The 21,099-nt window shown below is 45.9% G+C and overlaps 1 protein-coding gene across 1 annotated transcript in view; it reads right to left on the bottom strand.

The window, feature by feature from the left end:
- The window catches only part of wscd1b (WSC domain containing 1b), a 59,003-nt gene extending 38,723 nt beyond the window's left edge, over positions 1–20,280 (bottom strand). The window contains exon 1 of the mRNA XM_034178935.1: positions 19,630–20,280. Coding sequence (XP_034034826.1) covers positions 19,630–20,023 — 394 coding nt within the window. The 5' untranslated portion in view covers positions 20,024–20,280. The remainder of the gene's footprint in view (positions 1–19,629) is intronic.
- Positions 20,281–21,099: the final 819 nt, after the last annotated feature.

The following is a 21,099-nucleotide window of genomic DNA, read 5'->3' as shown; positions in this document are numbered from 1 at the left end:
TATGCTACCCTGATTTTCTAGGCCAATATACTCTTGGATAGGATCTAGTCCTGGCAAACCTCAACAGAATAATCAGAAACACAGTGCAGTGAGTGTAACAACCCTCAACAAAAATATAAATGCAACACTTTTGGTTTTGCTCCCATTTTGTATGAGATGAACTCAAAGATCTAAAACTTTTTCCACATACACAATATCACAATTTCCCTCAAATATTGTTCACAAACCAGTCTAAATCTGTGATAGTGAGCACTTCTCCTTTGCTGAGATAATCCATCCCACCTCACAGGTGTGCCATATCAAGATGCTGATTAGACACCATGATTAGTGCACAGGTGTGCCTTAGACTGCCCACAATAAAAAGGCCACTCTGAAAGGTGCAGTTTTATCACACAGCACAATGCCACAGATGTCGCAAGATTTGAGGGAGTGTGCAATTGGCATGCTGACAGCAGGAATGTCAATCAGAGCTGTTGCTCGTGTATTGAATGTTCATTTCTCTACCATAATGTGTCTCCAAAGGCGTTTCAGAGAATTTGGCAGTACATCCAACCAGCCTCACAACCGCAGACCACGTGTAACCACACCAGCCCAGGACCTCCACATCCAGCATGTTCACCTCCAAGATCGTCTGAGACCAGCCACTCGGACAGCTGCTGAAACAATCAGTTTGTATAACCAAAGAATTTCTGCTCAAACTGTCAGAAACCGTCTCAGGGAAGCTCATCTGCATGCTTGTCGTCCTCATCGAGGTCTCGACCTGACTCCAGTTCGTCGTCGTAACCGACTTGACTGGGCAAATGCTCACATTCGCTGGCGTTTGGCACGTTGGAGAGGTGTTCTCTTCACGGATGAATCCCGGTTCACACTGTTCAGGGCAGATGGCAGACAGCGTGTGTGGTGTCGTGTGGGTGAGCGGTTTTCTGATGTCAATGTTGTGGATCGAGTGGCCCATGTGGCGGTGGGGTTATGGTATGGCAGGCGTCTGTTATGGACGAAGAACACAGGTGCATTTTATTGATGGCATTTTGAATGCACAGAGATACCGTGACGAGATCCTGAGGCCCATTGGTTGTTCCATACATCCAATAACATCACCTCATGTTGCAGCAGGATAATGCACGGCCCCATGTTGCAAGGATCTGTACACAATTCTTGGAAGCTGAAAATGTCCCAGTTCTTGCATGGCCGGCATACTCACCGGACATGTCACCCATTGAGCATGTTTGGGATGCTCTGGACCGGCGTATACGACAGCGTGTACCAGTTCCTGCCAATATCCAGCAACTTTGCACAGCCAAGGAGAAGTGCTCACTATCACAGATTTAGACTGGTTTGTGAACAATATTTGAGGGAAATGGTGATATTGTGTATGTGGAAAAAGTTTTAGATCTTTGAGTTCATCTCATACAAAATGGGAGCAAAACCAAAAGTGTTGCGTTTATATTTTTGTTGAGTGTAGTTTGCATATATCACAACAAGGTCAAGGAGAAACTCATCCAAGATGTTGTTAAAGACAATGTTCACATTTTGTACATTTTGGAGATGATTTGATAATCCAGTAGATGTGTACGACAGATTTATGGACAGTGCAGATGGCTATAATATCCCTAAAAGCAAAGGAAGAAGAAGTCCCATTTAGGTCCCGAGGCCCACTGCTTATCCCTGGGTTCGATAGTGTGAGACAAATGAGAGTCTATGACTCCTGATAGACAGGGCAGCAGTACATCGCAGGTTACTTTCCCAGCCAAGGCTGGTACCCATATACAGCTGGGTGGACTAAGACAATGTGGTTCAAGTGTCTTGTTCAAGGACAGACATAGGTAGTTTGATTTGAGACCACTGGTACAATGTCAAGAGTCCATGCTTACACTGTGTGCCACTGCTTTGGGAAGCCAAGGGCATGTGAGAGCCATGGCCAGAGATGCCCAGACATATGTACAAGGGTCTCCAGCAAGCCCTGAGGTACTCTAAAGCTGTGGTCCACGGGTACCAGTAGACTTCCCCCCACACCCCCTCACACAAGGTATTGTAAGATCAGCAGACTGCATGCATGCAGGGCAGAGCCAACGGAGCTAGGCCATAGATAGCAGATCCCATCATATTCTTAAACGCCAAAGCCTAAAGATTATCCCGTGAGAAGATGGCATGTGAATGTAAGTCTAAATATGTACATGATGTGTACAAAAAGGTTTGCCACTGTTTCATCATCCCTGTGGACTGGGCCCCGGTCCTGTGAGACCTGGATGTCTTTGGTACTAGATCTCTTTGGAGGATCCTTGAGTACCGCTGGAATGACTTTGTGTCAACGGAACGTTTACTTAGGGAGAGTTAAATCATGCGTACCACTTGCACTGTGTGGCAATGTCAATGAAATCAAACCCTTTGCAAAAATTAACATGTTCACTCATGCTTGTGTTCAATTAATACTTGCACACCTAAGATGCGGTCAAGAGTTTCCATCTTGAGCTTGAAGTCAGACTGCTCCGCTCACTCAGCAACAAATAACTTGAACTGAATCCTGTTAAAAAATAATCATTGCAAGCACCTTTGCCAGCTCTGACGCCCCTGTAGTTGTTACACATCCAGGCAATCACTCTTTCCTTTCCACAGTGGGTCAACAAGTCCTTTCTTCCAGTCTGATGCCTGTCTCCCAGACTGAATCAAAGATTGTTTGCATTGTCAGGAGAATAACATCTCAACCTGCTTGGAAGAGTTCAGCCCCAATGCTGCAGATCCCTTGAGCACCCCCCCGTTTCAGAGCTTTTGCAGTCTCACTAACATTTGGTGGTTCACAGTTGTTTGTTGCCAAAATAAAGAATAATTGCCAAATTAGTACTCAGTACTGTTTTTTTTTTCCCCAAATATACACAAATCATTTGACACTGGAAGATCTTGCAATTTTTTTTTCCCAAATTAATTAAAAAAAAAAACCTTATGAATGTCTTTTGGGCTCACTGCATATTCCTATTCTAAAGAAGCAACACTAAATTTGAAAACTAAATTCATGTGACCCAAATAACAGCGGTAATTTTAACATTTGATAAAAAAAAATATTCTGTTTCTAAAATATGCAAAAATAGGGTGACATACTGATACACAGAGCTAAATAATGACCTGGCACAACTCAACTTTTATTCTTACGTAAAACACTTGAAGAACAGACTACAAGCTGCCACCGCGCTCAATCGCTCTCTGCTTTTGGCACATCTGAACTGTTTTAATTGACTTGTAATTTATCTCCGTTCTAACTTAGGTGACGCTGGCTCCTCCCTCGGGCGCGGATCGTCATCGTACTCATATGAACAATATCAACACACATTCGGAGAATAGTTGGGCACCTACTGTTATTTTTTTTTATCTTCTGCACATAACTGCATATATCCTCTTCTGATACCTGCTTTACATATCAAAGAATTAGACACTCATCCCTCCTAGGCACAAGTTCTTCCTCAGCAGATGGAAAGTAATATCATTTCTACAATGTTTGAATATGTAAGAATGCTGGATCTATGAATAGCCCAGACAGGAAAAGTGTGTGAAAACCCAGATGTGTAATGTTCTTACTTCCTATTTTTGCTGTCTGTCAAATCAGTCAGTGATTTAAAAAAAGGTCAGGATGGATGTGATGACATTATAAAATGTCATTATTACAAACACCCTGAAATATGTAGGCATGTAATTACAAGGGTTTTAAATTTGAAACTTTAGAATTCAAACCAATGGTAGCTTGAGTCCAGGACATGAAAAACACAATGCAGCATTGATTTTGACTTTCATAACTGGAACACCTTTGGCCATAATTTGGGACAATTGATTTGTAATACCCAGATAAAACCCAAAATGTGCCACAGTTCTTCCACCAGTTTATATAGTGACCTACACTTATCAAGGAAAAGCCCTATATGGACTCAAAAACACATTGGTGCAGTTGCTTATCACAGAATTCCACAGTGTGAAGTAGATATACGACTCAGCATGACCAATCCTCTACAGGTTACTTCCCCAGCCAAGACTGGTACCCATTTACAGCAGGCTGGACTAAGACAATGCAGAAGTGTCTTGTCCAAGGACACAGACTGGTGGGAATGACTGAGAACTGAACTTAACTTGACATATTGTTAGCCAAACTCCAATCCCGCTGACTAATCTGGTCTGCAAGGTGGATGTCAAAATTGAGGATGGCCTCTGTCCATGGGCACAGCTAACTGAAAAGTTAGCTTCAATAAACATTAAACTGCTAACTGAAAAGTTAACTTTAATTACTCTAAACCGATAAACCGATAAAAAAAATTAATGGAAGTTACCGCCAACTGCTAACTTTTAGTATTGACTCAGTCACTGTCAGCTACTGATAAGTCAGTTGTTGTGTGGGCCGCCAGAAGAGGAGGTACTGCTGGCCCACCACCAGAGGGCGCCCTGTCTGGAGTGCGGGCTCCAGGCACCAGAGGGCGCAGCCGCCTCACAGGAGCAGCCAGGGTGACAGCTGTCACGCATCACCTGCAACACTGTTTACCAATCATCTGATCGGCAGGAGTATATCAGCAGGATGATGTCTCCACCTCTTTGCCGAGATATCGTTTCTACCGAGAAGGTAACGTACTCAGCTAACTGTTTGACAGTGATCTTTGTGACTTTGTGCATTACTCTGAGAGAACTTTCCAACGAGAGGTGGAGGCAGCTTACCTGCCGTTCGGATTCCTGGGTGCGAACGCGCCCTCCTTTAATTGTTCTTTATTCCTCGCCAGCAGTACCAGGTCTGACACGCGGAGGCAGTGGCCACCTGGGAATTCGGGACTTGGCGGCTCCAGTATTCCCGGGGTCTGGTGGCGGAGGAAACCGTGTGGTTCCGGTTCTACTTTGGAGAGGCGTCTCCTATCTTCGAGCCTACCCACATGACACCTGTGTGAATTTGACTTTGTCCATTATTGTAATCTGTTGTACTTGTTGTGCATATTCACAACAGTAAAGTGTGTTATTTGACCTATTCCATTGTCCGTTCATTTGCGCCCCCTGTTGTGGGTCCGTGTACCGACACTTTCACAACAGGATATCTCGGCCAACGTCATGGACCCCGTGGGGCGTCAACCGGCTGTTGAACGGCCAATGGAAGAACAGGGCGCACTGGCGTCTGCAGGAGGAATGATCGGTGAGTTGCAGCGGATCCTCACCGCTTTCACGGCTCAGTTGGATTTAATGACCGAGCAGAACGTCCTCCTTAATCCGAGGGTGGAGGCTCTCGCCGCGCAGTGGAAGCGCGCCCTCAGGGCGCTGCTGCGGCTCTCCCTGCTGTCGATCCTGTGCGTAACAGTGACGTTCCACAGGTCGTTCAACGACCCCTCCCACCGTCCCCTGAAGCATACATAGCCCTCCAGAGCCGACGGGGGTTGTTGTGAGACATGCGCGGACTTTCTTATGCAGTGTTCGCGATCGTCTTCGCACAACGTCCCGTCATGTACGCGACTGATGCTAGTAAAATAGCTTATGTAATTAATCTGCTTCGCGGCAAGGCACGCGCTTGGGCTACAGCGCTTTGGGAGCAAAATTCACGGCTCCTTCTAACATATGATGGGTTTGTGAGGGAGTTCAGAACAGTGTTCGATCATCCAAATAGAGGAGAGACTGCTTCAGCCGTGCTGTTGTCAATGAGACGGGGCGCCGGAGCGCAGCTGTTTATGCAGTCGACTTCCGCATCGCGGCTGCGAGGTCCGGCTGGAATAACACTGCCCTCCGCGCCGCCTTCGTAAACGGACTGTCGTTGGTCCTAAAGGAGCTCCTGGTGGCCAAGGACGAACCGCGGGATTTAGACGGCTTATTGATCTCGTTATACGATTAGACAATCGGTTAGAGGAACGCCGTCGGGAGCGAGGCGAAGGACGTGACCGGATACGCGCCGCCCCTCTCCCTTACCGGGTTCGAAAGGGGCCGCCCTCCCCACGCTCCACAGCCGCAGCGCTTTGTGGGGCAACAGCTCCCCCTGTTGACGTTAGGGAAACGCACAGGGCCAAAATGGGGAGGCTGATCCGTGGAGAGTGTTTTCTCTGCAGCTCAACAGAGCACACACAGAGAGACTGCCCCAAACGGCCAAAACGTCAACACTCGCCCTTAGAGACTGGGCTAAGGGGGGGTCAAGACATTCAAGTGAGACACACACAAATTGCCACACACGACTCCCAGTCACAATCCTGAGCGGGGATTTAACCCTTCAAGCCCGAGCACTGGTGGACACGGGGTCAGAAGGGAATCTGCTAGACAGCAGATGGGCAAAGGAGGTAGGGCTCCCTCTGGTGGCGCTTCCTACCCATTGCAGGTGCGGGCACTAGATGGCACCCTCCTCCCTTTACTCACACACAAGACACCACCAGTAACTCTGGTGGTGTCTGGAAACCACCGGGAGGAGATTGAGTTTTTTGTAACTCCTTCTACCTCCCGCGTGATTTTGGGCATCCCATGGATGTTAAGCACAATCCCCGGATCGATTGGCCGTCGGGGGTGGTGGTTCAGTGGAGCGAAACCTGCCATCGGGTGTGTTTAGGATCCTCGTTCCTCCCGGTTCCCAGGCTAAGGAGGAGGTCAAAGTCCCTCCCAATTTGACGGCAGTGCCGGTTGAGTACCACGATCTTGCTGACGTCTTCAGCAAGGATCTGGCACTCACCCTTCCCCCGCACCGTCCGTTACGATTGTGCCATTGATTTGGTTCCAGGCGCTGAGTTCCCGTCCAGCAGGCTGTACACCTCTCACGACCTGAGCGCGAATCAGTGGAGACCTACATCCGGGACTCATTAGCTGCCGGGCTGATCCGGAACTCCACCTCCCTGATGGGGGCAGGTTTCTTTTTGTGGGCAAGAAAGATGGCGTACTTCGTCCATGTATTGATTACAGGGGGCTGAATGAGATTACGGTTCGCACCGATACCCGTTGCCATTATTAGATTCGTGTTCACGCCCCCTGCATGGAGCCACAAAATCTTTACTAAGCTGGATCTTAGAAAAGCGTATCACCTGGTTCGGATCCAGAAGGGAGAACGAATGGAAGACGGCATTTAACACCCCGTTAGGTCACTTTGAGTACCTGTCATGCCGTTCGGCCTCACAAACTGCCCCCGCGACGTTCCAAGCATTGGTTAATGAGTCTTGCGGGATTTCCTGCACCGATTCGTCTTCGTATATCTAGACGATATCCTCATCTTTTCTCCGGAGCCTAGACTCATGTCCGGCATGTACGTCAGGTCCTGCAGCGGTTGTTGGAGAACCGCTGTTTGTGAAGGGCGGAAGTGCGAGTTCACCGCACTTCTTTGTCCTTCCTGGGGTTCATGCATCTCCCCCAAACTCCGTCGCTCCTGATCCGTGCCAAGGTTGCGGCGGTGAGAGACTGGCCCCAACCCACTAGCCGTAGGAAGCTGCAACAGTTCCTCGCTTTGCAAATTTTTACAGGAGGTTCATAAGGGGTAAGTCAGGTATTAGCCCCCTGACAGCCCTGAACGTCACCAAAAGTCCCCTTCACCTGGTCGGATCGTTGCGATGCCAGCGTTCAAGGAGTTGAAACGGCGCTTCTCGTCTGCACCCGTTCTGGTGGCAGCCCGATCCTAGTCGCCAGTTAGTGGTTGAAGTGGACGCCTCGGACTCAGGGATAGGAGCTGTGCTTTCCAGAGCGGGAGGACCGATAAGGTCCTTCACCCGTGTGCCTGTTTTTCCCGCAGGTTGACCCCGGCCGAACGGAACTATGACGTCGGCAATCGAGAACTCCTTGCGGTGAAAGAGGCTCTTGAAGAGTGGAGACATCTGTTGGAGGGAACGTCCGTGCCATTCACGGTTTTCACTGACCACCGGAACCAGGAGTATATCAGGACCGCCAAGCAGCTGAACCCCAGGCAAGCCCGCTGGTCACTGTTCTTCGGCCGTTTTGACTTCCGGATCACCTACCGTCCCGGGACCAAGAACCAGAAATCGGATGCTTTGTCCCGGGTACATGAAGATGAAGTCAAAACGGAGTTGTCGGATCCACCGGAACCCATCATCCCGGATCCACTATCTGGCCACCCTCACCTGGGACGTAGAGAGCACGTCCGGGAGGCCCTGGCACGAAGCCCGGACCCCGGGACTGGGCCGAAGAACAAACTCTACGTCCCACCAGAAGCTAGGGCTGGCAGTCCTGGACTTCTGTCAACGGCTCTAAGCTCTCCTTCATCCAGGGTGCGAAGAACCGTGGCAGTTGTCCGGCAGCACTTCTGGTGGGCGTCCCTAGAGGCCGACGTCCGGTATTATATCCAGGCCTGCACCACCTGCGCCAGGGGCAAGGCTGACCATCGCAGGGCTTCGGGACTGCTCCAGCCGCTGCCCGTGCCCCATCGCCCCTGGGTCCCACATCGGCCTGGATTTGTCACGGGCCTCCCGCCATCCCAGGGCACACACACATCCTCACATAGTGGACCGATTCTCCAAGGCGGCCCACTTCGTGGCCCTCCCGAAGCTCCGACAGCCCAGGAGACAGCGGACCTCCTGGTCCACCACGTCGTCCATCTGCATGGGATACCATCGGACATCGTTCGGATCGTGGTCCCCAGTTCTCCTCGCAAGTCTGAGGAGCTTCTGCCGGGAACTGGGGGCCACGGTGAGTCTCTCATCCGGGTATCAGCCCCAGACCAACGGGCAAGCAGAACGGGCCAATCAGGAAGGTGGAGCAGGCCCTGCGTTGCATGACAGCCGCGCACAAAGCCGGCGGCCTGGAGTACCCATCTGGCCTGGATCGAGTACGCCCATAACAGCCAGGTGTCGGCAGCCACCGGCCTCTCCCCTTTCAAGGTGTGTCTGGGGTACCAACCGCCTTTGTTTACGGTGGTTGAGGGAGAGGTCGGTGTGCCCTCGGTCCAGGCCCACCTACGGAAGTGCCGTCGGGTGTGGCGTGCCGCCCGTTCTGCCTTGATGAAGGCCCAGATGAGGACGAAGGCCCATGCAGACCGTCGGCGGACCCCGGCCCCTACGTACCGGCCAGGGCAGGCAGTGGTGGTTGTCTACAAAGGACATACCCTTCAAGTGGACTCCCCCAAACTGCAGGACCGTACATCGTTCCGTTCAAGATCATCAAGGACTCAGTCCAGCCGCAGTGAGGCTTCAGCTTCCGGCCTCACTGCGATCCATCCTTTTTCCACGTGTCCCGGATTAAGCCCCATCACACCTCACCCTCTGTACTCTTCCCGGTCCGGCACACCTCCTGCCCTGGATCATCGATGGCGACCGGCTTGGACTGTGCGCCGCTCTTGGATGTCCGTAGGATGGGCCGGGGCTTCCAGTATTTGGTGGACTGGGAGGGGTACGGACCTGAAGAACGCTCCTTGGGTGAAGAGGAGCTTCATCCTGGACCCGGCCCTCCTTGCCGATTTCTACCGCTCGCCACCCGACAAACCTGTCGGGAGGCCGCCAGGAGCGCCCGTTGAGGGGGGGGGTCCTTTTGTGTGGGCCGCCAGAAGAGGAGGTACTGTCTGGCCCACCACCAGAGGGCGCCCTGTCTGGAGTGCGGGCTCCAGGCACCAGAGGGCGCAGCCGCCTCACAGGAGCAGCCATGGTGACAGCTGTCACGCATCACCTGCAACAGCTGTTACCATCATCTGATCGGGCAGGAGTTATATCAGCAGGATGACGTCTCCACCTCTTTGCCGAGATATCGTTTCTACCGAGAAGGTAACGTACTCAGCTGTTTGACAGTGATCTTTGTGACTTTGTGCATTACTCTGAGAGAACTTTCCAACGAGAGGTGGAGGCAGCTTACCTGCCGTTCGATTCCTGGGTGCGAACGCGCCCATCCTTTAATTGTTCTTTATTCCTCGCCAGCAATACCAGGTCCGACCGCGGAGGCAGTGGCCACCTGGGAATTCGGGACTTGCGGCTCCAGTATTCCCGGGTCTGGTGGCGGAGGAAACCGGGTGTTCCGGTTCTACTTTGGAGAGGGCATCTCCTATCTTCGAGCCTGCCCACACGACACCTGTGTGAATTTGACTTTGTCCATTATTGTAATCTGTTGTACTTGTTGTGCATATTCACAACAGTAAAGTGTGTTATTTGACCTATTCCATTGTCCGTTCATTTGCGCCCCCTGTTGTGGGTCCGTGTACTTACACTTTCACAACATCAGTTTCACGTTTAAGCACTGCAGGGGCTCCTGGGTAAATTCAAAGGGGGTCACAAACATAAAACGAACACACGAAAAATAAATAAATGAAAAATAAAATCCCAAACACTGTCATCATCTTTATCAAAAGCAGTTGCAGTATTAGAAGGCACAGTTTATCTCTATATTATATATTTTTACACCTTTAACGGAGCTCATATTGCATTCACAAAAAAATAAACAAATGCACAAAAAAATAAATAAAAATACTGACTTTTGAGCTCCTTACATACCATTTTGTTCAAAGTGTAAGTTCTTGTCTTCTTACCAGTGCTTGTGTGGTCCAGAAGTGTTAGCTAGCTCTCTGTGTTAAGCAGTATCTAACATGACGATTTTAGGGTTTACAAAACGTTTTGATCATTATATATTTACTCACTTTACTAACAAAAAAATGTTAGCTTACTGAAAGATAGCTGAAGCTAACTGGTCTGCTGATGGTTTACAGTTAGCTGAAAAGCTAATCTGCTAATGAAAACGTTAGCTTCGATAATTAGCAGTTTAGCGGAACTGCGCTAAACCCTATCTCGTGGCACGGCCTCCGTCGTAGTCATCGTCCATCTATTGCGATATCTCGAAAACTGTCTGAAAGCTTTTTCTAATTTGGGCATAATATAGGTTGTTGACATATTTCATTTAAAATAATTATAGTCATAGCTTCATTGATTTGGAAATGGTGGCCAGTTTTATGGTGAAAACAAACAGTTTTGGTATTTGGACCCAATTTTCTCAAAAATTGTCTGATAGCTTTTCTTTGCATTTGGGTTTGGGTTCCTGGATTGTCTCCCTGCCAGTGGAGCGGATTGACTACACCTGCGACTGCAACACACCTGCATCAATTAGGGGTGTCCTATTTAAGTCTGGGCTGAACCGGAGGATGCAGCCAGATCTCTCCATCCCTGTTAGTGGTAACCTGGCCTTCTCATGTGTGATTCCAATCGTATGTCTTTCCAAGTATTTCTCTGGTGTGTTTACCTAACCACCTACTTTGTATTTTTTCTTCTCTTTCGCAGTCTGCAGCCGCCACCACCCGCTCCGCTGGCCCTCCCGGCTGTCTACAGCTGGAACCCGTCCACCGGTGGCTCCACCTTCCTGGTCTCCACTCTGTCTGTGCCATTTTCACTTTGTTCAATAAACTGTTACCACTGTTTTTTCCAGTTTAACCTGCCCTCATTGCTTTTCAGTCTGTTCCTCCACTTCCTGGATGCCACAACAAACGTTACTGACGTCAAGCCAAAAGCTTGTGGTACACTATGTCCTTGGCACAAAAGTAAAAATTTGGCTTTATAGTTCAGAATTGACATAAATATTATTTTATGACATAATCTGAGCCCTAATTAAATTAAAAACCGGGTCCCTTATTATACTGTGTTATAAATTAGAGTTCATTCCAGAGAGTGCGAGAGAGAGAGAGAGAGAGAGAGAGAGAGAGAGAGAGAGAGAGAGAGAGAGAGAGAGAGAACAATTTGGAATGTAGAATTTGGCTAGAGTTATTAATCACCCAGTCAGTTTCTTCTCAGACATAGATACCAATAATTAAGGATTGATGGCTTCCTCCTGCATTTCAATCATTTATTGACTGCTCACATGAACAAAGCCCAGGCCGCAAAGCAGCCCTAGAGGACCTCGCTCTTAAGTAACATGTCTATACCTGTATGGTTGCATCCAATCCATAGACTGAGAGACTCAAATTTCATGGTCAAGTGGAAGCAAATCTTGTTTCTATGAAACTCAAATTTCAGCTTGAAGCAGGAACTGGAAAACTTATGCTTTGGTCTTGACTCATACTAGTGAATCACCACACGGAATGCCCCATGGCACTCGGCCAACCTCTGGCATACATCATCATGCACCGTAAGGAAAATGGCTGATCCATTCCAAGTGGCCTCACATGACTGTTTCTGGCCTCCTTCACCATGTGGGGCCAGATAGGCATTGTCTGCTGTTGAACATTTGTGGATATGCCTTATGATACATGCCAAAGTCATTCACATATATATATATATATATATATATATATATATATATATATATATATATATATATATATATATATATATATATATATATATATATATATATTTATCTCATCTTCTACGTACTAAGAGACAACTATATGTATGTTTGTGATGTATATGTATCCCTCTCCTGTACAAATGGCACCTTGGAATTGAGCCTAACTTGGTGCACACAGATTTTGACATAAGTGGAGTGATACAGGCTATTGAGCACTTTAGTAGTAGTAGTGGTAATAGTAGAAGTAGTAGTTGTAGTCGCAGCTGCTGCTAAGGGCAGAGACACTTTTCATCATCGTCAAGTGTGCTGTAAGGTTGGTGTCATACTTTTTTATTCTCTTCTTTTTCCTTTGAACTTTTTATCTTTTTATTTTTGCAAGTAACAGTAGTAGTAGCATAGTAATAGTAGTAGTAGCATCTGCTGTCTCTTACTGAGGCACCTTTAGTCATGCCCTACCAGTTCTCTGGAATTCGGGATAAGTGGGAGGTGATAACTGTGTCGGTGAAGATGAAGTTTTCATTTCAGCCTCTGAATCAAAACCCTATTGAAAATCAATGAACTTTTTAGAAAGGTGCAGTGTCGTCACTGCAGCGCCTTATGAAGCAACCAATAAGATGAAGCAAAGTTGTCACCCTCACTGAAGGAGAGTCTTGTTTTTGTTGTATGTGTATTATATGTGTCTATTAGTCAGCTGATTTGTCACAAGAGAAAAAAAAAATCTGTGAAAGCAGATTGGACAGATGCTATGCTCCTGCTGATGGTGAGTGCTTTTACCACCGTACACATTATAAGATAGTCATTAGCTATTAGCTGCAACACATTCCAATAAAGGTTTGGACACTAAAGCATGCCTCCTTGTTTCTATGTGTCAATGAATAAGGACTCCTGACTGTAAACCCAATTTACTTATGGTTAAAAAATAGTCTCATGAACATGAATCATTGTTTCCAAGGTGAAAAATGTTTTTGTGACTTTGCTGATGTGTGAACTGAAGTTTAAGTCTTATAATCTATAATGACACCAACAATTGTTGCAGAATCATTTGACTCTGTGATACGTACAGTTGTGTGGTGTGTGTGGTCAAACACCACATTGTTACATTAATGTATCCTTTAAAGAGGCATTTGTTTGCATTAAGGTGTTTAACTGGAATGCTTTTGATGATGTGATCACGGTTTGCCATTATAACTGATTTACACTGTGAGCTGTCAGTCCCATTTCAGTGCACGTTAAACGTGCTACAGACCACTGTTAATGAGCTGCAGGTTGTAGGTGTTTTGTTGAAGGAAAGTTGTACTCCAGTTTGAACTTTAATCCTTTCATCTTACAGCTGCTACACTCAACAAAAATATAAACGCAACACTTTTGGTTTTGCTCCCATTTTGTATGAGATGAACTCAAGATCTAAAACTTTTCCACATACACAATATCACCATTCCCTCAAATATTGTTCACAAACCAGTCTAAATCTGTGATAGTGAGCACTTCTCCTTTGCTGAGATAATCCATCCCACCTCACAGGTGTGCCATACCAAGATGCTGATTAGACACCATGATTAGTGCACAGGTGTGCCTTAGACTGCCCACAATAAAAGTGTGAACCGGGATTCATCCATGAAGAGAACACCTCTCCAACGTGCCAAACGCCAGTGAATGTGAGCATTTGCCCACTCAAGTCGGTTACGACGACGAACTGGAGTCAGGTCGAGACCCCGATGAGGACGATGAGCATGCAGATGAGCTTCCCTGAGACGGTTTCTGACAGTTTGTGCAGAAATTCTTTGGTTATGCAAACTGATTGTTTCAGCAGCTGTCCGAGTGGCTGGTCTCAGACGATCTTGGAGGTGAACATGCTGGATGTGGAGGTCCTGGGCTGGTGTGGTTACACGTGGTCTGCGGTTGTGAGGCTGGTTGGATGTACTGCCAAATTCTCTGAAACGCCTTTGGAGACGGCTTATGGTAGAGAAATGAACATTCAATACACGAGCAACAGCTCTGATTGACATTCCTGCTGTCAGCATGCCAATTGTACGCTCCCTCAAATCTTGCGACATCTGTGGCATTGTGCTGTGTGATAAAACTGCACCTTTCAGAGTGGCCTTTTATTGTGGGCAGTCTAAGGCACACCTGTGCACTAATCATGGTGTTTAATCAGCATCTTGATATGGCACACCTGTGAGGTGGGATGGATTATCTCAGCAAAGGAGAAGTGCTCACTATCACAGATTTAGACTGGTTTGTGAACAATATTTGAGGGAAATGGTGATATTGTGTATGTGGAAAAAGTTTTAGATCTTTGAGTTCATCTCATACAAAATGGGAGCAAAACCAAAAGTGTTGCGTTTATATTTTTGTTGAGTGTACAATGACAGTCGGTGCAGCGCTGCGCCTGATAAACGAACACCGGCCCGTTGTAGGTGTTCATGACTGATATCAGAAATATTGACCCCTGGCTTTCTATCAGAAACACTCACCCACTTTCACTCTGGGAACAATAGTCCCGGCTAATTGAATTTTCTGTTGGAGGTAATATTTTTTGAAAAGAACCTTTGCCAGATGGCAATTACTATGACTGAGCTCTCTCGTGCCTCCAACATTCCTCATCAGTATTAAACCTGCTTAGTGACTGAGCAGTTTTGTAGTGTCTGATTTGAAAAGGATTAAAGAAGCTATTCAAGAATGAGCTGGAAGAACAAATGTTCCGCATGATGTAATTCAGCTGTGTGTGGAATAGCTTTTATCATTTCAACAAAATGACAAAAGCACTGACAGACAGCGTTATACAACACCATAAATCTCCTCAGGTATTTTTAAGTGAGGTCTTCTTTAAAACAGAGCAGCGCTGCAACCAATTACTGAAATATGTGATTGTTTGTTTTTTATTCTGTCACTTGGCTAATTGATGAATCAGGCCGTCATTTCAGCACTGAGTAAGGGTTCTTTAGTGTAATAATTATTAATTCATGCCTGACTGACCTTTCACTTTCTGTTTTTAAAAGGATCGCTGAACAAAATGAGACTCAGCCACATGTAAAATGTCATATAAATGTATAATGAAACTCGAGAGCGCGCGATTATCTGTTCATGATGTACAATGAAGCCTCTTGTGAGTGTGCCGGGTATGTCTAATGTCGCTTGTAAAGAGCGTCCCACTTTGGCTGCAAGCCATCTGAGGGTGGGGGGGGGGGGGGGGGGGGGGGGGGGGGGGGGGGTGGGGGGGGGGGGTGGGGGGAGTAAAATCACAAATAGAAAATAAACTTGTGTATTTGCACCTTCATATATTATTCATAAGGAGACAAGCACCGTCTCTGTCACACGTCTTCTTGTGTCCTCGTTCTCACAGCTCGATTTCAGATGGCAGTCACAATACAGCTGAGGCAGCGTTTTCTCCAAAGTTTGCAATGATATCTGCTTCAGGTTCAGGTAGAAGCTGCACAGCCTCGACATCAGTCTTCATTCATCAGGAATTCTCTTACTTTCTGGGGGAACATACTTCATATTGTCTATAACTGTCAGCAGGAAGTCCAAACAACTGTCGCCACTAGAGAAATATGGTCAGAGCACCAAAGGGGACTGGAGCAGAGCCACTGTCGAATACCCCACCCTGGGTCAAAAGTGGCAGTCACCAAATCAGAACAACTGTCCCAGTAGTATCCAACCATCCTCTGCGCTTTTACCAGTTGCTGGTGTCTTCAGCACTGAGGATCACATGCACGACATCATGCCTGGTATTGCACCCCATATCCTCATTGTTTTGTAATTGATGTTCCCTTCGAATGTAAGTCATTCACCTTATTGGGGTCTCTTGACATAACTTCTCATTTGAAAGTCATTCCAGCCTCACAGGAGGATTCTCAAGAGAGACATAGCACTAAAGACATCCTATTATCATCTAAAGCTCACTTCTCACTTTCAAATATGCATAGTGGGAGCTCACAGTCTGAAACCTTTTCCTTATCTTGGAAAGACCTGGGAGGATGTACTGTGCATGGAAAACCAGGGAATTCTGTAATTGTGCCATGGTCTTGGTTTAGCCTTGACTGAATTTTCAAAGTGTTTGGAAATCTATTTATTTTTTCCGTCACAGCTTTTGACATGCTTTGGTAATCCTATGCAGTTCTGTGGAGCCTGTAATATTGTGGTACATGGCGTAAAATGACCAGGGGGCTTTTCAGAAGCAACACAGCTGTACTAAAGTTATACTACAGGCATGATAGGGCCTCTGGCGTTTATACTACAGGTGTTTTTGCAAATGTAAAGATGCCGTTTTACATCATCAATCGGTGTGCTACATTACATTCTTGGGCAACTGCGATCTTCACACTCCTGCTTGTTTGCAGGTGTACACTGTGACCTTCTGGGATACTGTCTGTGAAAGTGAGAACAGAGTTTTATCTCAATGTTTATGTCAGGGTCTCACAACTACATAGTAAGACGAGAAGCACCAGGACTAAAAAGACGGGGATGTTTGTCCTCTTTCAAAGATGTCAGCACTGCCAACCACCTCTATCCACTGACTTCATAACTTCATAACCTCTTCCCTGATGTTGCTCATGACATGCAAAGACAAGCAAATGCATAGAAAAACATGGCCAAATCATCTACTTAACTGTATTACATTAGAAAAGCTTTATTAATCTCCAAGGGGGAACTTAACTGCCACCACACAATTCATACATACACAAGCAGACAACACAATATAAAGCACAAAAAATATAAAATACAATAAAAGCATAATATACAGCCATGGAACAATGAAAAACTAAAAGTGATGATTAAAAAAAAATATGACTGCTAATGGGACAAAACACCTTCTAAAACTTTGGTATTCTGAAAACCTGACAGCACATTAGTGAGCTGAGGCCCAGAAGTCCATCAGCAATGTGTTTGGTTTATAAAGCTGGGTACCAAAACTCTGTTCCAAACAAGAATTACAGTGTATCTGGAAAGTATTCACAGTGCTTCACTTTTTCAACATTTTATGTTACAGCCTTTCCCCAAAATGGAGTAAACTCATTTTTCCCCCTCAAAATTCTACTCACAACACCCCATAATGACAACATGAAAAACATTTTTTGAACGGTTTGCAAATTCATTAAAAATAAAAATAAAAAAAATAACAAATTATATGTACACCCCTTTCTCTCTACTTTGTTGATACACCTTTGGCAGCAATTACAGCCTCAAGCCTTCTTGAATATGATGCCACAAGCTTGGTGCACCTATCTTTGGGCAGTTTTGCCCATTCTTTTTTGCAGCACCCCTCAAGCTCCATCAGGTTGGATTGGGAGCATCAGTGCACAGCTATTTGTAGATCTCTCAAGAGACGTTAAATCGGATTCAGTCTGAGCTCTGCCTGGGCCACTCAAGGACATTCACAGAGTTGTCCTGAAGTCACTCCTTTGATATCTTGGCTGTGTGCTTAGGGTCATTGTCCTGCTGAAAGATGAACCATCACCCCAGTCTGAGGTCAAGAGCGCTCTGGAGCAGGTTTTCATCCAGGATGTCTCTGTATATTGCTGCATTCATCTTTCCTTCAATCCTGACTAGTCTCCCAGTTCCTGCTGCTGAAAAACATCCCCACAGCATGATGCTGCCACCACCATGCTTCACTGTAGGGATGGTGCCTGGTTTCCTCTAAACATGACGCCTGGCATTCACACCAAAGAGCTCAATCTTTGTGTCATCAGACCAGAGAATTTTGTTTCTCATTATCTGAGAGTCCTTCAGGTGCCTTTTGGCAAATTCCAGGTGGGCTACTATGTGCCTTTTACTAAGGAGCTGCTCTGTCTGGCCACTCTACCATACAGGCCTGATTGGTGGATTGCTGCAGAGACGGTTGTCCTTCTGGAAGGTTCTCCTCTCTTCACAGAGGAATGCTGGAGCTAACGCAAATAACAGATCACTGAGACCAGCCATGACTGGTGAGAGTTGACAAAATGTCATAATCTTGTAGATCTTATATAGGACTCAGTCTAGTGTAAACTGGGCATTATGTACATGTGATTTCTTTGTTTTTTTATTTTTAACAAATTTAAAAAAAAAATCTATAAAAACCTTTTTTCACATTGTCATTATGGGGTGTTGTGAGTAGAATTTTGAGAAAAAAATGAATTTAATCCATTTTGGAATAAGGCTGTAACACAACAAAATGTGTAAAAAGTGTATTGCTGTGAATACTATCTAGATGCATTGTAAATCCAAAATGAATTTTCATCTTAGGTGCATGTCCACTGTGAGAGACATAATCTAAAAAAAAAAAAAAACAACGGAAATCACAATGTATGATTTTTTTTTTATGTTTGTTGATAGTGGAATTAGTGCGTGATGTTGTCCTTGAGTAGAAAATAGCAGACAAATAAAGATATATGTCTCTGTCATCACAGTGTTTTTTCCCGATTTTTTAAAAACCTTGTAACTGTAAGAATGGCCTAAGCAGTGGGTCCCCCCTCTGAGTCTAGTCTGCTTGAGGTTTCTTCCTCAATATCACTAGAAGGAGTTTTTCCTTACCACTGTCGCCTGTGTGCTTGTTCTGGGGGGTTGGTAAGATTAGACCTCACCCGTGTGACGCACCTTGAGGCAGCATTGTTATGATTTGGCGCTATATAAATCAAATAAACTGAAACTGAATTAGACACTAAAATAGTCTCTCCAAAAGAACTACCAGTTAAATTAACTCCTTTAGATTCATCTCTTTTATTTAAGATTTTTTTTGTTTGTTTGTTTTTCCAGTATATACATGAGTGGTCACATTTTTTTTTTTAATTTTAATATTTCTATTACATACTACTAAATATGAAATTTTATTTACTTTGTGAATGTACATTTAAAATTTGAAACAAACATATTTTTGTTATATAAAATTTGAATTCAGTGGATTTGCAATGCAGTGGCACCGCTTGCGGTCGCTCAGCTACGGCACATTCCAGGGTTCACTGTCATCATTAGCGTCATGAAAATTGTTAAAATAATTAGCTGGAGTCACAGCTGAGTTGTCTATGTTTTTTTTATACAAAGTAAACACATAGCAGTGTGGCGTATCGCCCACTTCTAGGTTTCCAATATAAACTAAATGTCCCATGATGCTCTGCATTCCGTATCACTGCTGTATATCGCTGCAAACAAATATGGGGCGCATTGTACTGGAAAACCAGTCAGCTGGTATTTTTTTATTTTGGAATATAAATGAGGAATCAGTAAGAACCAGAATTAATCAGCAGAATCTGTCGTTGAGCCCTGTGAAATGATACACAGCTGTTGTGGATTTTTGCAAAAAAAAAAAAAAAAAAAAAAAAAAAGATTCATTTTTTGATGGGGGAAAACTGCCCTGCCACAAGTCGCCAAATCAAGAACACCCTGCAGGAGGGTGTAAATATGGTAGAGGGTTGATTCTCTCCAAACTGATTTTTAAATTGCAATATATGGTCAGAAACTGTTTCAGCGTGTTGTTACCTTTTTGTCTGCTGCTGCTGCTGTGGAGGGAAACTCTCTGCTCCGGACTCTCTGGCAGGAGGCTGTGAAACCAGCGGCGATGCAAGTGTTGAACCCCCAGGCTTCTGGAAGCGGGCCACTGTTGTATTACCTTGGCTCCCCCTCCTGATGCCGACTGAACTGTCGCCCACCTGGCCCGTGCTCTCACACCCAGGCCTGTCGTTCTGAGCGCAGTAGGAGGCGCTGCGAGCGACAGCAGCGGTGGCAGGCTGGCGAGGTTCGACTGGGCTATTCTGAGGCTGGAACGCTGCAAGAGCAGGATGCTGCCCGCCATCAGGTAGGCGATGCCCAAACCCAGCAGCAGCATCTGAACCCTCTTCAACAGGCAGTGCAGTCTGGAAAGGGAAGCCACCATTCCCACGCCGTTTAGTCTGTCACTTCAGCGGAACGCCATTTCATGGGTTCAAGATGAGAAGTGGGATCTCCGGACGATGTTCAGTATCTTGGCATTGATGCAGACATGGTCTCAAATAATGTCTCGCTGCTTCATTATCAGAGCTTCAACTTCAAGTGCTGCTGTGGTACAACGGATGTGTCACAAGAGAGAGAGAGGGCTTTAATGTATCCACGGCAGCGGTCACTCGCGCCGTCCAGCACAGGCGTTGAGAGAATCTGAAGCAGGAACAACACAATCAGCACAGATTTAATTCGTTTGAACATGAAGCACAGAAAATGTACTGTATGCCCGGCGGATTAGTCGCACAGCTCATGTTGACATATGGGCTTGTGCTTCTTTGTTGCAGCATCTTGCAACACATCTCTCATTACTGCTGCTTCATTATTATTCTTGCCTATCGAGGCCCAGAGGCCCACTGGTGCTCGTGTTTATCCCTGGATACCATAGCATGAAGCAGATGAGAGCCTCCAACTCCCGCTGGACGGGACACCAGTCCATCACAGGTTACTCCCCCAGCCGAGGCCGGTGTCATATAAAATATGGAGCAGGCTGCTTACATGATAAGGACCTACTACAAAGGTTGACTGTGGTGCTGCCTAACTGAATACTTCTACTGATGATACCAACAAAACAGCCTGTAACCTAAACTGCAAAATGTTTCACGTGAAATAATGACACAAACCCGTGAGCTACAGTATTATGGTGCTTTTATGGAGAAAGTTCTTTACAGTGATGCTTCACATTCACACACACCAATGTCAGGGTGCTGCCATCCAAAGCGCTCACTACACACAGGGAGCAACTGGACCTTGCCCAAGGACTCTGAGTGACTTTCAGGTCTGAATGGGATTTGAACCAAGGATTCTCTGGTCACAAGACCACCACTTTAACCATTTGACCATCACCTTATAATAATAATAATAATAATAATAATAATAATAACAATAATATCAACAACTACAGCTCATAGAGCGCAAACATCTGCCAACACTAGTTTCCAATTCCACAAAGTCCTGTTAGAAGTGGATTTTCAT

This window comes from Thalassophryne amazonica, chromosome 9, assembly GCF_902500255.1.
Source record: "Thalassophryne amazonica chromosome 9, fThaAma1.1, whole genome shotgun sequence".
In the NCBI taxonomy this organism is placed as follows: domain Eukaryota; kingdom Metazoa; phylum Chordata; class Actinopteri; order Batrachoidiformes; family Batrachoididae; genus Thalassophryne; species Thalassophryne amazonica.
The sequence above is the reverse complement of the archived record's forward strand: the minus strand, read 5'-3'. Positions and strand labels throughout refer to the sequence as shown.